The sequence below is a fragment of the Cynocephalus volans genome, chromosome 3 (assembly GCF_027409185.1).
Source record: "Cynocephalus volans isolate mCynVol1 chromosome 3, mCynVol1.pri, whole genome shotgun sequence".
NCBI classification, from domain to species: Eukaryota; Metazoa; Chordata; class Mammalia; order Dermoptera; family Cynocephalidae; genus Cynocephalus; species Cynocephalus volans.
Window position 1 is genome coordinate 148,871,695 of NC_084462.1, and position 18,191 is coordinate 148,889,885.

Here is an 18,191-nt window from a genome sequence, read left to right on the forward strand (position 1 = left end):
ATCTGAATGAGCTTCTGTTAAAAACAATTTGACTTAGGATAGTTCAGATTACATGTCGTAGTTTGGAACAGTTTATCTGTTATGCAAGTAATAGTACAGTTTTGCAAGTAGATGTTTCTGTTTTATTTCTCAGAAGGAAAAAGTTTATAGGCAGAACAGCCAATTATAAGGCTTTTGCATAAATTCACACATAATGAAATAAATGGTAACAGAGTGAGTGAAAATGTAGCGTTGGGGAGGAGATTGATTAGAATATTCCGTGTGTGTGTGCGGCGCTCCCGAGTGCACCACGCGGTCGGCCCTGGATTAGAATATTCTTAATGATTGAGGCCTTTGGGAAGAGACCGGACTACAAAGGGGAAAAAAGAATCAAAAGTTAAATGTTTGAAAGCTAAGAAGTAACAAATGGGATTATATCAAACTAAAAAGCTTCTGCACAGCAAAAGAAACAATTAACAGAGTTTAAAGACAACCAACAGAGTGGGAGAAAATATTTGCAAAATGTATATCTGACAAAGGATTAATATCCAGAATATATAAGGAACTCAAACAACTTTACAAGAAGAATACAAGCAACCCAATTAAAAAATTGGCAAAAGAGCTAAATAGGCATTTCTCTAAGGAAGATATCCAAATGGCCAACAGACATATGAAAAAATGCTCAACATCACTCAGCATCCGGGAAATGCAAATCAAAACCACACTGAGATACCATCTAACCCCAGTTAGGATGGCTAAAATCCAAAACACTCTGAACGATAAATGCTGGCGAGGTTGCGGAGAAAAAGGAACTCTCATACATTGTTGGTGGGACTGCAAAATGGTGCAGCCTCTATGGAAAATGGTATGGAGGTTCCTCAAACAATTGCAGATAGATCTACCATACGACCCAGCTATCCCACTGTTGGGAATATACCCAGAGGAATGGAAATCATCAAGTCGAAGGTATACCTGTTCCCCAATGTTCATCGCAGCACTCTTTACAATAGCCAAGAGTTGGAACCAGCCCAAATGTCCATCATGAGATGAGTGGATACGGAAAATGTGGTACATCTACACAATGGAATACTACTCAGCTATAAAAACGAATGAAATACTGCCATTTGCAACAACATGGATGGACCTTGAGAGAATTATATTAAGTGAAACAAGTTAGGCACAGAAAGAAAAATACCACATGTTCTCACTTATTGGTGGGAGCTAAAAATTAATATATAAATTCACACACACACACACACACACAAACCGGGGGGGGGGAAGAAGATATAACAACCACAATTATTTGAAGTTGATACGACAAGCAAACAGAAAGGACATTGTTGGGGGGGAGAGGGTGAGGGAGAAGGGAGGGAGGTTTTGGTGATGGGGAGCAATAATCAGCCACAATGTATATCGACAAAATAAAATTAAAAAAAAAAAAGAAAGAAAGAAAGAAAGCTAAGAAGATAGTAGCACCACTAATAATACCAAAAACAGGAAATTGAAATTTGGTATGTGGTAAATGGGAAAGTTAACAAGGTATGGAGATTATGGGTTATGTTTTGTTTTACTTCGTATTTTTTTTCTTTTGTATTTTAACTGTAATAAGTTTTAGACATCACTCCTGAGATGACTGGAAGTATGCAATAACAGAAAATAATATTCAGTTTTAGAGGGGAAAATTATGAATTTATTCTAGTGTATTCAGCCTTGGAATCTTCCATTTAATTCTGTATGTTTTCTTTGAAAATACTTTAGATGCTTTGTAAATCCCACACCCTCATTTAACTTGCTATTATTTCACTATGTCAATTTTACAGACAAATAACTGGTTCTCTAATGATCTCTATTTGTTCTGTTATTTCTGGAACTGTTTGCAGCAAAATAACAAAGAGGAACATGAATGGCAAAGAAAACACCCTAATAACAGGGGAATCTTACTTAGTTGGTGGTCAGTACCTTGCTGTGAAAAAAAAAATTATATAACCACACAGTTTTCTTTCTGAAGCAACTTGTCTGATTAATGGAGTTAAAGAGCTGCAAGCCTCGGCCTTTATAAAATTATAATGACTTCAATAACTGTGTGTTAAGATAAATAATCTACATTAGCATTGCAACAGCAATTTTCTAAGCACTGCCAGTGACTAAGAATGAAAGTGGGTTGCAATGTCACATGGCATCTGATTAAGTTAAATTTGCAGTATTTGAAGGGAAGATGCCCAGGTGACACTGAATAGGATGGTCATGTTTTTCTCCAGCTTATTGTAAGGAGACAGTTGGTTGCAAAGCCACTACATTTCTAACATGAGCCAGAAGGAAGATTAAAGGGTCTTGTGGCTTGGGAGAACTGAGAAATGAAGCCCTGGGTATTGGTGATATTAATAGCCTAAGCATCTGAAATGTGCAGAATTATCTTTGACCTCCTAGAGTAATATTCCAGATCTCTCTTCAAAGAAATATTTTTTTTTTTACTTTATACTATTTCTGAAATCAAAGTATCTTAAAACTGATGTATAAATTAAAGTTGTATCTTATGTGTATCTGTGTGTTAAGGATCCCCTACTCTTAAGTAGTTCATAACCTAATAGTCTGTATTCACATTATAAACTAATTCCATCTGTACTAGCATCTAAGAGTAAGAATATGAAAACAATTGAGAAAAAAGTAGGTGTTTTTTCAACATCACACTTCATTTAAAAAGGAAAGAGAATCACATTTATTGTATATCCATCTACATAAACTGAGTGTTCATTACCCCAATCCTAACAACTACTTTGTAAGGTAGTTATTATTACTATATTTTATAAGGAAAAACCTAAGACAGAGTTTGGGTAACTTGAATTTGAATCCTGTCTGAACCCTGTCTGAATCCGACTCTTTATACTATACGCTCTGACTGCCTCATTGGAACACGTTAAAATGAATAAGTTTCTTCTAATTTTTTCCATAGATATAATAAGAGTAGATATTAAATCTCTGAAGGTCAATTCAATTCAGAGTAATAGAATGGTGGGTATGTGTAGCTAAGTTTTACTTGTTTAAGGTTTGCTAGTATGAGAGATAAAATATCTATCTTCCTCTCCTTCAGATAAGTTCAACTTCTTTGATACTGTTGATCCTACTTCAGAAAAGAAATTGAAAATCTTGAAAGAAAAGATAAACAATTGGTCTCTTCAGACTTGAGAATATCATGTCAAGCAGGTTCTACCTCAGTGTTCCCAGTGAAAGACAAACTGGAAAATACATAATATTGGCAGGAAAAAAGATACTAATCGTTTTATTCAGTTTAGGTCAGTAACTAATTACTGGGAAAGCCCAGTATCTGCAGAGCATTATTGTCAAATTGGAGCCAAAGCTGGTATGATATCTGGCCTGCTGTTTAATCACCATTGGAATTTCTGCATGTTTTTTGACTTGTATAGGAACATTTCTCATCCTCCTACTTTCATTATTTGTTCAAAGATCTTTTGAGCATATACCTTCCACATGCTAGATACTGTTGTAGGAGCTAGATATGCTAAACTCTGTTTAGTAGATCTTTTTTTTTTTTTTCCATTATCAATAGGCAACATTATCCTAAAAGAATAATTTGTGGTGGTTTTTTGGCTTTGTAGCTGCTAAATCCCGAAGATGACCTCTTACCAGGAAAGATTCGAGATAGCAATCGTTCAACCCTTCTAGCAACAATTCAGGAACATGGTTACCCCACAATCAACTTGGGAATTGTGGGAGACAAGTAAGTATTGGATTTTATTTTGAAAAGTTGCTTTTGTACAAATAGGAATTTTTTTGTTTTCTTTTCAGGGTTTTTTTGGTTTGTTTTTTGGTGGCTGGTCAGTAAGGAGATCCAGACCCTTGACCTCGGCATTAGCAGGACCATGCTCCAACCAAGTGAGCCATCCGCAAATAGGAATTTTTGAAGTACTAACTAGGTGGAGTTACTGCTGAAGAGACAGAAATTTTATATCATAATTTTCACTTATCTCATTCTTCAGAAGCCAAAGAATTATAGAGTTGTCTGTGTCTTTTAGGAATAGACATTTTCTTGGAATGCCTATGGCAACAAGAGAAATATTTTACTTTCCTATGGGTGTGTTAAGTTTACAGGGATCTTTTGTGATCTTGTTGGCTTGAGCCCAGTGGAACTGATGGAGATAGTGTTATTCCTATTCACACTTTTATCTGTTTCAAGAAAGACAGGAAAAACATAAATGAGAAGAGTAAAAGAGATTATCAAAATTAACACTACCTGGTTCTTTTGTTTTCTATGACTTTTGTATTGATTTTTGTATCCTTATGTAACCCAAGTTTACCCATTTGAAAGTACAAAAGGAGGCACATTGACTATAATTCCCTGTCTTTAAGAGCACATTATCCCCATCTGCTAAATTAACTCAGCCCTCTGCTAAATTCCCCAAGTATTTCTGAGAATCTCCACTGGTATCTCATGTGTGATTAAAACCAAGTCTGGGGGTCCGGCCTGTGGCTCACTCGGGAGAGTGCGGTGCTGATAACACCAAGGCCACGGGTTCGGATCCCATATAGGGATGGCCGGTTTGCTCACTGGGTGAGCGTGGTGCTGACAACACCAAATCAAGGGTTAAGATCCCCTTACTGGTCATCTTTTTAAAAAAAAAAAAAAAAAAACCAAGTCTGTGCTTTCTGAGCATCCCACTACCACACAACACTGCTGCTCAGCCATCTTTAACCAGGCACTATTTCCAGTTCTCTAGAAGTGTACCTGCTTTTAGTAATACTCAAACATCAGCCTAGTGGAGGCAAAGCTAGGAGACAAATTTGAGTGATGGATACCGTGGTGTATCTGTCACCACCTATAATCACCCCTTTCTCTCTCACCACCATCATCTTGTCACTGAGTAAAGCTCATTATGCATAGATTCTTCTTCCCTTAAGATGAGTGATTTCTCAGTACTCCAATGTGCTTATTAAGAGGTTCTGCTCTACCATTTCACAAGGTATGCCCTGACAGGGTATGCTGTGAATCCCATCTTAGGCTCAAACTGAACACAGTCCAAACATTGGGCACAGCATCTTGCCAGTAACCTGAAAGGTAGTAGCTTTTAAGTTATCTCACCTTTTAAAGTTCTCTTCTTTCCTACTGATTTTTTTTTTTCTTTCTCTGAGGACACTGGAGGAGAGGCTGTTTGATGTATTTTCAAACGTCATTCTTTTTAAAATCTTCACCATTTGTATTTACCTGGACATTTAGTTCTAAAGAAGTTTATCACTAATTAAACAGCTAACTTAGAGCCCATGCTGATGAAGCCAGTGTACAGGTAACCTAATATCACTCTGAACCAGGGAGTAGAAAGAACCCACTGCAAAAATTTAAAAAATAAAAAATTTTAAGCCAGTTATTTGAATTTGGACCTGAGCGGTAACGTGTCCTTTCATATAAATTTCAAGCACCTAAAAATGATCCTTATGCAGACATAGCTTTAAAAAAGAGAAAAATCAACTTCTGAGAAGAGATTGGATGAATCCATGAGTTTCAAAAACACAGAGAGAAGGCAAAGCAGTCCTGAAACTCCACAGAACAAATTCACCAGATTCTTTAGAACTGTTTCCCACCCACCAATGGCTCTGGTCCTGCCTCCAAGTACATTAATGAGCTCTTAGGAATATGATAAGGTGAAAGAAGGCTTGTTTTTTTAATCATTTTTACCCTAAACTATTCTGGGCTATAATTCTGTCCACTCTTCCCTCCTATTGTTGTACTTTTATATTTTTTTAAAAATTACTTAATTTACTGTCTATACTGCCATTATCTTACTATAAAGGCCAAAACACCATTGACAGGCTCATATATTGGTATGCTAATATTTAATTGTCAGGGTCCACAATATTGATTTATGGTGGACATTTTCTAGTTATTAATGTTGATATTACGTCAAACTCCAAATGTACTTGAAAACAGCATAAAGAACAACAAAACTATAGGCAGATATAAGCAATTCAGACAATGTGCAAATCTCTAGTGTTTACCCTTTTCTGTGATAGCAATACCTTACATTAAACTGAAAACAATTCTTTTAAAATAATGATTGATGCAAATCTAGGCTTTCTCAGTGTTAGAGTGAATGGTTTAGAATACAGAGGTGGGATGTGGGAGGAAAGGATTTATAACTGTTCTAATGGAAATCTGTACTGGGAGTTTAGCAAAGAAAACAAGCTACATTTAATTTACAGCCTGTTGATATTCAGTGAAGGTTGCCTCCCTCTTCATTCTTCTCCCTGTGTAGCCATTTGCTATTGAAAGCAAATGTTGTTATGCAGAAGCCTCTGTTTGAAGCTCCCCAGGGAAAGAGTTATGGGAGAAACTCTACCCTATGTTTAAAGCAGGGAGAGAAATAGCTCAATAAGGTCAAGGAACACAGAACCCTTACTCAGATATGACAGATAAGGGTAGGGAGTGACAGCTCTCTTCTTGTCATTAAAAAAGGTTTGAGTTTCGTTTTTACATTCTATATGATTCTATTTCTTATTATTCTACAGCTCTTATTTTTATCACCTGGCATAGTTTTGTCAATCAATGTAAAATAGAAGAATAAGAAGACTTTGTAACTGTTTGGACTGAGTGGGGCTGAAGTTTGCCTTTGTTTATTATACCTTTTATTTTAAAAGAGGGTAATTTAAGAACAGTGAAACTTACATGAAGGGTGCTTAAAACACCTGAGTTAACAGCTACATTTGAAAAGCATTAATATGTAAATATTACATGAATATTAAAATACGTTCCTGGGCCAACCCCGTGGCGCACTCGGGAGAGTGCGGCGCTGGGAGTGCAGCAGTGCTCCCGCCTCGGGGCTGAGAGCGCAGCAGTGCTCCCGCCTCGGGTTCGGATCTTATGTAAGGACAGCCGGTCCCAGTGAGCGCAGTATGGCCGGTCACAAAAAAAAAAGACAAAAAAAATAAAATAAAATAAAATACGTTCCTGAAGATGTCTTTTCTGACAAGAACACAGTACTATTGGGGTTTCTAGTCTTTTTCTTTAAAAAGACAAATTTTGAAACCCAGAGATGTTAAGTAACTTGCCCAGCATTATTGTTGGGAAAATATAGGAAAAATGATCAGGGCCCCTCAGATGTTCAGAATCTTGCCAAGCATTTGATGCAAACAGGAATATGCGCTCAGGTGTTCTTGGTTATCGTCTAGTGTAATTGCGCATGTGCACCCAGGTGTCCTGGGTTATGGACTTAAGTATAAGGATGAGTGGCTCTGATATACGGCGCTTCCCATTCCCGGGATGCTCCCCACCTTGTGCGGGGGGGGGGGGGGGGGGGGGGGGGGGGGGGGGCATGGGGAGGCCACTACTACTGCTGCTGAAGGCTGCTGCTGCTAGTGCCCCAGGACCCTCTGCAAGGCCACTGCTGGACCTGTAAGCTGCCGGACCTGTAAACTGCTGCCACTGAGGAAGCTGAGGACTGAGCTCGTGTCATCTGCCAACAGCTCCTGGAATCTTTCCCAATTATCTAGTATGGACCTGCATGTGAGGGGTCTGGGGACCAAGTCTGTACAATGGGTTTGGAGGGTCTGAGCCCTAGCTCTGACGATATAAATGGAAACAGTATAACTGACATACTAACTAAAATAATGAAACATTTTGGCTTTAGTTATGATTTACCTTACTTTACAATTATACAACTAGTTAGTAGCAGAGATGGAAATGGAATCTAAATTTCTTGAGATTAATAATCCACAATTTTCTGCCACTATTATGAAGACAAGATATTATATAAATATGTCAGAAGAGTAGTATCGCTATGGGCTGGAATGGTCAAAGAGTTTTATAAAGGTGCAATTTTAGCTAGACATAAAGGATGAATAGGAATTAGATAGGAAAAGAGGGTGTATTAATCCAAGTAGGAAACATGGAATAAACATGGAATAAATTAGGAGTGAACATGGAATAAAGTAGAAATAAACTATTCAGGTCAGGCCATATCGACTAGAACAGAAGGTTCAGGTGGAAGGTAAATTTGGTAGAAATTTGAGGCCAGATTTTGAAAGGCTTTGTAATCCAGGCAGAACTACCCAATTCAGTTAAATTTGAAGCTTTTTTTTTTTTTTAGCAGAATTGACATAATAAACCATTATTTTAGAAAGTTGATTTGACTGAGATGTATCACGTAAGCTAATGATGGAGAGAGACTAGTAGTAAGGAGAACAATACAATTTGTTCACTTGTTGTTTAGTCAGTCATCAGGAAGTATTGGTTGTGTACCTATGCAAATCACCTGGAGATCCTTATTGAAAATGATAATTGTGATTCAGCAAATCTGGGCAGGCTGAGATTTTCCATTTCTACCAAGCTGTTGGTCCACGGATCACTGCAAGTAGCACGGATGTAGTAAATTCAATCACGTACCTACTATGAATTTTAATCCAAAGGCTATTTAAAGATGCAAGGTTGAGACAGACATAGATCCTCCGACACTTGAGGAATCACAGCTTAGCATTAAAAATACTTTAGAAAGTTCCAGAGCTTAAGCTCAGATTTGGAAGTAGAATTTAAAAGAGATTAGTGACTGAGAAAAAAAAAAAAAACTCAAGAAAAATTGAAGGTGATTACCTACAACAGAACAGTATCGGTATTGATTTATCTTCACCTGATTACAAAGCCTTGAAATGATATGCGTATGTAAATACAAAATGCTGGCAAAACCCAGCTGTTAGACCTCTTTACCACAATTTTATGTCCTTTTCTTGCAACACAGTATTTTTACGTCTTTGTCCTCCATTCACAACGTTTTGGGGCTTTTGTAGCTGTAAAGCTAGGGCTCACAGACCCCTTGAGACCATTGTACCGTCTGGGTCACAAAGGCTTCACACGCACGTCTACCAGCTAAGTAATAGGAAAAGGTCCTTGAAGGTGTGGATGAAGAAATAATAGGCTAGGAGCAGTCGACTTAATATGGCTTCCCAGAGCGTCCTCTAGAAGCTTCCTGCATCTGCACCATTAGTCCTTTTTTACTCAAGTCCATAATCCAAAAAAAAAAACCCGGGTGCACATGAGCAATCACATTAGACAATATCAAGGAACACCCATGCACATGTGCCTACTACCCACCTCAGATGCTCGGCAAGACTCCAAATATCCGAGGGGCCCTGACGCTTTTCTTTGTATTTTCCCAACAGTAGCTCTTTGTATGTTCATTCCCTAAATATAGGTCCCCCCCTGGCTCACTCTTGGCTTTCTGTCCTTCCAATTCCTTGTGCTAGTAAGTCCCAAATCTTATGTCTCCCGGCCCCAAATTGAAACTAGACAAACCCAGATATTCTGAATTGATACAAATTTATGTGAGTTTATATACTTTTAATTGTCATCCCATTTCTACCTTGAATATGGGACAGTAGATGTCCTAGTTTTCTTTTCACCATGACTGGTTTAATAACCTATTAGTCTCCTTTTGGCCTCCTAGGCAGCATAAGCTAATGTCGAGAGAGAGTCCAAGACAAATGAGGAAGTTTGGGTAGGTAAATGAGTGCATAGTGCTGTATATGACAACTAAGACAGTTGTGGCTAGAACTCGGTTAAGATATTGATCATTTGGGTACCTGTGTGCTTCTCTGTTTTTGCATGTTTATTCTTTTCCCTCATTTTCCTGATAAAATTTCTTTGAGAAATTTCTGTCTTGTATGGCCTAGACAGGGTAGAAAAAGGATTTGTTAGAATTGGGCCAGGGTTGTTGTCTTTCCCACCAGACAATAAGCTCCATGAAGACTAGGACAAAGTGTGTCTTGGTAACCAGCTCGTCCACAGCACTTAATAGGGGTACGTCTCCTGGATTAGACAGCTCTTCCATCTTTTCCTACACCATCCTCTCTTTCTGTGTGTAGAGCTAGGGCTAGGTCTGGACAGACCCCTCAAGCCTATTGTCCAGACTGGGTCACAAATCCTTCACACGCAGCTTTATGAGCTAGGTAACAGGAAAAAAGTTCCTTGGAGCCTTGGTTGAAGAAAGAGTAGTCTTTATTCAGCACACACATGTCTAACAGTTAAGCAGTCCAGAGAAACTCAAAACTCAACTGCTACTGGCAAAGTCCACTGAAAACTGAGCAGCTGCCAGCAGAGTAAACATGCTCTATTTTTAGACGGTAGCTCTGCCAGCCAGCCACTGCTCCACCAAACTTTGAAGAACACAAGAATAGCAACAAACTAAAAAGATACATGGGTGTGCATCCACACTAACTCCACCCACACACAACTTGTTTACAAGGAATGTGCTGCACCACCCCCAACCAGACCTAAGGCAAGGGGGCCTGACTAAATTATTCTATTTTCCCCACACCATGATACCTAGAAACTTCCAACTGTATAACAGTCCAGAAGAATCTTACAGGGTCCCTTCAAAGTAAGTCCAAAAACATTGTCCATAGGAGAAGGCCAGAAAGAATGGCACTGATAACAGAATTGCATTAGTAACAGACACATCCCTCAAAAGTGCACAGTGTAAAGCTTTGTGGCTGAGATGATTCATTTTTTACTTCTGAAGAAAAAGATCTTGGGGAGCGAGGGGGAGGAAAATTCCAAAGAGATTTAGCAGGCTTTTAATTTTAAAAATTGGGGACCTACTTCCTCAGGCTTAAATAAATGATCTTACACATTCACTTCTTGAATATAGCAAGCAATAATCATGATCCAAATACACAGAATCCACTTGGGGAAAATTTTTAAGATAACTTTCAATATTAGTTGAGTTTATATAATTCCTAAAACTGATTTTAACTATTGATCTGTTTGTATTTCTACATCGGCTTTAAGAATGCTCAGTAATATAGCTTCCAAACTGTTGACTTGGACCTTCTAGCTTTCAAGGCCTGAAGAGCTGGGAAATTCCTATAATTAAGATAAGGGTTCCCCTTTCTGGAAAATTGCTGTCGCAGAAGCTGCCCTAAATCAAATCATTCTGGGTTTTCTTGGCTCTATCAGATTAGTGTTTTGGATTTGAATTGCCTTCTCTTGCTGCTAATTTGTGAAGCTGCCTCTTTACATTAAAGCAGGAAGAGGAAGAAGTACTCACATAGTAAATTGGGTTCTTATAAAATTGGCACATTTAGCAGGAATTATCAAGATAGACTTAACAGTACAGTGATTATTTGAGCAAAACTTTCAATTTGTGGGTACTTACCTAAAGTTCTTAAAGTAGGAATTTTCTAATCATCAAGGAGAATTTAGATATGAATTTAATTGGTTCTTGTCAAATTTATAAACTGCTTGATTGCCTTATGGAAACAACACCCTTTTCCGCTCAAAATGTAAAGTTTTAATTTTTGAGTCAACATAGTAGCTTTAGTTTCTGGTTGCTTATCAGCAGAGGTTTCTCATTTCCTATCAGTTAACAAACAAAGGATAGTCTTTCTACCTTAACATGAGTTTAATGACAAGAGATTCTTCCCACTCTCTGTGAAAGACTTCTTTAGTGGCTATTTCTTTCTTAATCCTGGAAAGTTAATATTACAGTTAATATTACAATTAATATACAGTTATTACTGTGCCTTTAGAAATTGTTTTCCTACCCTAACCTCATAAGCAGTAATATCGTCCAGAAAGTCTTTCCTAATTATCCCATAGTAATTCTGATCATTCTGTCCTAGTCTCCATTTATATTATGTCTCCTTATATGTATTTTCATTTTAATTAGTGTACAGTATTTGGATTCAATCAATGATATTAATGTCATTGCCTATTTTACTCATTTTTCTAAAATTTTTTCATCTGTTTTCTATGCTAGTTTGTAATCTTAAAGGCAGCAACCAGCTTTCTCCTTTCTTTATATGACTCCATAGTGGCAGAACACCCAGTGGGACCAAAGAAGGGTGAAATGATGGTTATATGTAGTATGTGGTTTGATTCCATACATGAAGTAGACATCCAGAAAATATTTGTACTTGAGGAATTTATCCTCAACTTCTGAAGAAATTAATATATGATTAGGATATGTCTGAGCTATTTTTTGTTATCTTGGTATGATTAACTGCCACTATTCCTTAATCTGTAAATCCTAGAATTTTTTCTCACTATCTCACTGTCATCTTCACTCATCTTAAAATGATACAGTTCACAGTTAGTGTAACACATGAAACAGGAAACTAATTAGCAGCTGTTGTCCATCTGTGTGTTTATATTAAATATTTTAAAATAAAAATGCATTTGCATTCTGCTACTCTGAAATTCATAAATCCTAAATTTGGATAAAGGCTGTGTTTTGAATTTTATAGCAGACTTTATGGTAAAGCAAAAAGAATTTTATGCCAGAATCAGGATTATATTAATTTAAGGCAGATGTGAATTTTAAAAAGCAAAAAAAAAAAAAAAAAAAAATCTTAACTGGAAGTGGACCCCCAAAGCAATCAGATTGAAATCCAAAAAGATACAATGTTCAGAAGATGTCATACCCTCTAGATATATTCTTCTTTCACAGAAACTAATTAGTACATATAGTTTTGAGAAAGCCACACTCATTCTCTAATGGATTTATCTTGAGATATGCTTCTCCTTCTCCTTTTTTCTACCTTTCTATAAAATTTAAGCTTCTTTGACTTGTGACTAAGTTAGAACTCTAAGGAGAGTGTCATTATTATTATTAACCGCCATCTCCCAAGTTGAAGATGAAAGTCGAATATTCCTGATATTCAAAAAGTGAGAGGAAGGAAGAATATGATCTACAAGATGAGTGTCATATTACAGTGCTCGAGTCATTTTTTCCCTCTGTGCTTCAGTGTGTATGTGAAGAGAAAATAGTCATTGTGTTTATGTAACTTTCAGTATTTCCATAGAATCACAATAGCTTAGAATTAAAAGGAAGTTCTGATGTTAGCTAATCTAATATTTCACTCAGAGGAGGTGTTAAGGAAAATATCTAACAGCTAGCCATCAGATTTTTCTTTGAATTCTTTTAGTAAAAAAGGTCTTATTGCCTCATGAGATAGCACATTCTATTGTTCCATGGCTGTTATAGTAAGAATGTTTTTCCATTACACTGAGCCAAAGTCTTTCTCCCTGTTTCTTCCATCCATTCTAATTATGCCCTCTGAAACAACACCAAATAAATTGACTCCCTCTTCTACATGACAGCCTTTCAGATGTTTGAAGACACAATCCTTTTTCACCTTAATCCCTTCTCAAAGAAAGTACTCATTATTATTATATAAATGTTTAGTATCTTCTCTTCCATCTCCAAACAATATTATTTTCCTTAATATCATTATAGTTGTAATGACCAAACAATATTTAATCCCAAAGCTACTGTGGAGAGATTGACTTGAAATCAGGGTTCATCCAGTTTATTTACTGAGTGCCTACAATGTGCAGAGATTTGGCAAGGCAGTCATAAAACCTAGATTAAATGAGACCTTGTCTTGTAAGACAATTATATATTGCTGTATCGTCTTTACAAATTTGCGTTTTATCACAATTTTTTGCATCTCTTTGTCCTTTTTATTTCTTCCAACTGTAAGTCCCATTTTGAATTAATGTTGTCACACCTGCTTTTTTTTGCTTATTTACATTTGCCTGGAAACTTTTGGCCATACCTGTTATTTTCAATCTTTCATCTCTTTAAGTATATCCCTCTAAATAACTATAAAATGGGATTTGAGCTTTAAAAATGCTCAATCTTGTATCTGCCTTAAATTGCTGTAACTCTGATCCTGGCATAAAATTGGTTTTACTCTATCAAGAAGTTTGTTATAAATGATTCCCTTGATGTTTTTGCTTCCATCTTACTTTCTGTTTGCAATCCATACAACTTTGTTATTTCTTCCTTTTCCTTTCCCTATTGTTGGCTTGATTCAGGTACTACTTGTTTCCTTTTATCCTCTTACTATTTTGAAAGTTATGCTACACCGTATCATCCCCCCATGCTTTCCTTTCAATTTCTGATACCCATAACCAAATGTACATTTCTCCACTATTATAAAAAATGGTGCTAACTATATTGCTCCTGCAAGGCATTCCCATTTCTCCCATGCACCCCCTACACCAATAAGATGAGGCCTTTAGAATACTTTCACTTCCTTCATCTTCCTTCTCCCACCCCCTTGACTTTTAGGTAATTCTGAGGTAGTGCTTTTAATTCTAGACTGTTACTATGTTTCTTTTGCAGTATATCTCTACAACTTCAGAAATCCATATTTAGTACACAAATATAATTCCCTAGTTTATTCAGTCATTATCCATTTAGATTTAGCTATATATTTTTTATAAATGAATATATGTGTGTGTGTGTATTTCACTACTGTTTCCTCTCCTACATCTTCTCTTATCTGAGGTCTCTGGCCTGATTCATTTTTTCATTTACAGTCATGTTTTCAGAACATTACTTGGTGATTTGTTATCTGAATCTTTTTGTTTTCACCAATATCATTCCTCCATCCTGATTGGTGAATGGTGTCTGGCTGGGTATAGAATTTGGGAGTTGCATGCCTTTTCTCTTATAAATATGTTGATGTTAATTTACTGTTCTCTGGTTTTTGGTATTGTAAGTAAGAAGTCCAAAGCTAGTACAAGGGTACTTCAAAAAGTTCGTGGAGAAATAGAATTAAAAGATAATACACATCTTTCTGTGAACTTTTTGAAGTACCTCATATTATTTTTCCTTTGTGAGAAACCCAGCCTTTCTGTCTGGCACCTTGTAAGATTTTGTCTTTATTCTTGAAATTACAAAATTTTGCCAGGATCTTAGGTTTATGTTTTTTCATCAGTCTTACCTGAAAACTCGATAAACCTCTTCAATCACCAAGCCCAACTCTTTCCAAATAAATGAAATTTTCCTCTTTTCCACCTCTATCTATTCCTTTTTCTCCTTATGGAATTCCTATTTGTAATATGTCAGTCTCTTGCTCTGTCCTCCAAGTTTCTTATTATTTTATGCATGACTTTCATCTTTTTATATTTTTGTACAGTCCTTAGAGATATTTCTACTACTTGATCTTCCAGATTGCGTTTTCAACAGGGTCTATACTCACCTTCATCTACTAAATTTGAAAATTTGAAAATCATGGTTTTTTGTTTTAGGATACCCTTTTAATATTGTAACTGAATCTTCGTTAGTGCTTTAATTGTTATTGTTGTTGTTAAAATTATCTATTCCCCTGGCAGTTTTATTTCACTAGGAGCTGTCCTAAATACTGTACTTGTTCTTCCACCCACCAGTTACTGGCTTCTTAGATTGCTGGTATATTCCTTTGCCTACTGAGAGTTCTATTCACCCTCAGGGCTCAGGAAGCTGCCCTGCTACTTTTGGACCTAATGGGAATGGAGTTGTAGTGGAAAAGAGGATCATAAGTGGTAAAAGGCAAGGAATCTCAACTCCTGAATTGGCGAAGCACCAGTGACAAGCTACCAGTTTTTTGAAGTACAAAACAAACAAAAAAGGCCTCCGCGCTTTCTGGACTGTTTAGTTGTAAAGGCTGGGCTTTCCCAGCCTTTATGGATAGGGCAGACTTAGTATTTTTTAAGTAGACTTCTGGGTCAACTTAAAAATGATACTTTTGTGCTTGAACTGGATTCTAATCAGCCCAAAGTGTATAGAACAAGTGAATATTAGAGATGGAAAGAACCTGGTCCAAATATCCTCGTTTTACAGATAAGGAGAATGAGACCCAACAAAATGATGTTAGTTTTTCAGGGTCATCTAGGTAATTAGCAATAGAAATAAAACTGGACTCTAGGCTTTGTGACACTCAGGCCTTCAATTAACAACTCTATCTTCTGTCGCCTAATACTTACATTCATAGTATTTATTACTAAAGCAACTGTTTTGTAGAATGCTTACATTTAATATTGGTCCTCTTAAGGGAACATTGGATAGATACTTAACTACTCAAGTGAATATAATTAAAAAGTGTTAGTAAATCAAGATTAATGGTAATATTAGAATTATCTTTAAAGAAAGGGTTAATTACTATCCCAATTTAATTAAAACTCCAGTTGTTAATGGAGGAAGATATAAATGATTTCACAATATCCCTTTCGCATCTGTTGCTCTTTGAGAAAAGGGAAACTACTGGTATATACCTAGAAAACTTAATCTCTCTTAACCCAACAGCCCTTCTAGTGGCAATTGTGAGAAAACATTTCAAATTTTAAAAGAAAAGATTTTTCTTTTTTTTTTTTTTTTTTTTTTTTTTGGGCTTTAAGTACTTTTATTAGAATCTATCTTTGTTTTTTTTTTTTTTTTTTTTAATTTTATTTTGTCGATATACATTGTAGCTGATTAATGCTCCCCATCACCAAAACCTCCCTCCCTTCTCCCTCCCCCCCTCCCCCCCAACCATGTCCTTTCTGTTTGTTTGTTGTATCAACTTCAAATAATTGTGGTTGTTATATCTTCTTCCCCCCCCCCCCGGTTTGTGTGTGTATGTGTGTATGTGTGTGTGTGAATTTATATATTAATTTTTAGCTCCCTCCAATAAGTGAGAACATGTGGTATTTCTCTTTCTGTGCCTGACTTGTTTCACTTAATATAATTCTCTCGAGGTCCATCCATGTTGTTGCAAATGGCAGTATTTCATTCGTTTTTATAGCTGAGTAGTACTCCATTGTGTAGATGTACCACATTTTCCATATCCACTCATCTGATGATGGACATTTGGGCTGGTTCCAACTCTTGGCTATTGTAAAGAGTGCTGCGATGAACATTGGGGAACAGGTATACCTTCGACTTGATGATTTCCATTCCTCTGGGTATATTCCCAACAGTGGGATGGCTGGGTCGTATGGTAGATCTATTTGCAATTGTTTAAGGAACCTCCATACCATTTTCCATAGAGGCTGCACCATTTTGCAGTCCCACCAACAATGTATGAGAGTTCCTTTTTCTCCGCAGCCTCGCCAGCATTTATCGTTCATAGTCTTTTGGATTTTAGCCATCCTAACTGGGGTTAGATGGTATCTCAATGTGGTTTTGATTTGCATTTCCCGGATGCTGAGTGATGTTGAGCATTTTTTCATATGTCTGTTGGCCATTTGGATATCTTCCTTAGAGAAATGCCTACTTAGCTCTTTTGCCCATTTTTTAATTGGGTTGCTTGTTTTCTTCTTGTAAAGTTGTTTGAGTTCCTTATATATTCTGGATATTAATCCTTTGTCAGATGTATATTTTGCAAATATTTTCTCCCACTCTGTTGGTTGTCTTTTAACTCTTTTCATTGTTTCTTTTGCTGTGCAGAAGCTTTTTAGTTTGATATAATCCCATTTGTTTATTTTTCCTTTGGTTGCCCGTGCTTTTGGGGTCGTATTCATGAAGTCTGAGCCCAGTCCCATTTCCTGAAGTGTTTCCCCTATGTTTTCTTTAAGAAGTTTTATTGTCTCAGGGTGTATATTTAAATCCTTAATCCATTTTGAGTTGATTTTAGTATACGGTGAGAGGTATGGATCTAGTTTCATTCTCCTGCATATCGATATCCAGTTATCCCAGCACCACTTGCTGAAGAGGCAGTCCCTTCCCCAGTGAATAGGCTTGGTGCCTTTGTCAAAGATCAGATGGCAGTAAGTGTGTGGGTTGATTTCTGGATTCTCTATTCTATTCCATTGGTCAGTGTGTCTGTTTTTATGCCAGTACCATACTGTTTTGGTTATTATAGCTTTGTAGTATAGCTTAAAGTCAGGTAGTGTTATGCCTCCAGCTTTATTTTTTTTGCTGAGCATTGCTTTGGCTATTCGTGGTCTTTTATTGTTCCATATAAATGTCTGAATAGTTTTTTCCATTTCTGAGAAAAATGTCTTTGGAATTTTGATGGGGATTGCATTGAATTTGTATATCACTTTGGGTAGTATGGACATTTTCACTATGTTGATTCTTCCAATCCAAGAGCATGGAATATCTTTCCATCTTCTTGTATCCTCTCTAATTTCTCTCAGCAGTGGTTTGTAGTTCTCATTATAGAGATTTTTCACCTCCTTGGTTAACTCAATTCCTAAGTATTTTATTTTTTTGGTGGCTATTGTAAATGGGCAGGCTTTCTTGATTTCTCCTTCTGCATGTTCACTATTGGAGAAAAGAAATGCTACTGATTTTTGTGTGTTGATTTTGTATCCTGCTACTGTGCTGAAATCATTTATCAATTCCAAGAGTTTTTTTGTAGAGGTTTTAGGCTGTTCGATATAAAGGATCATGTCATCTGCAAACAGGGACAGTTTGACTTCATCTTTTCCAATCTGGATGCCCTTTATTTCCTTCTCTTCT

General features: G+C 36.7%; 1 protein-coding gene across 4 annotated transcripts in view; it reads left to right on the top strand.

Moving 5' to 3' along the window:
• The window catches only part of GPHN (gephyrin), a 562,178-nt gene that overhangs the window by 502,587 nt on the left and 41,400 nt on the right, over positions 1 to 18,191 (top strand). For all 4 annotated transcript variants that reach the window (XM_063088486.1, XM_063088482.1, XM_063088484.1 and 1 more), the window contains one exon: positions 3,594 to 3,715. In XM_063088486.1, coding sequence (XP_062944556.1) covers positions 3,594 to 3,715 — 122 coding nt within the window. The remainder of the gene's footprint in view (positions 1 to 3,593; positions 3,716 to 18,191) is intronic.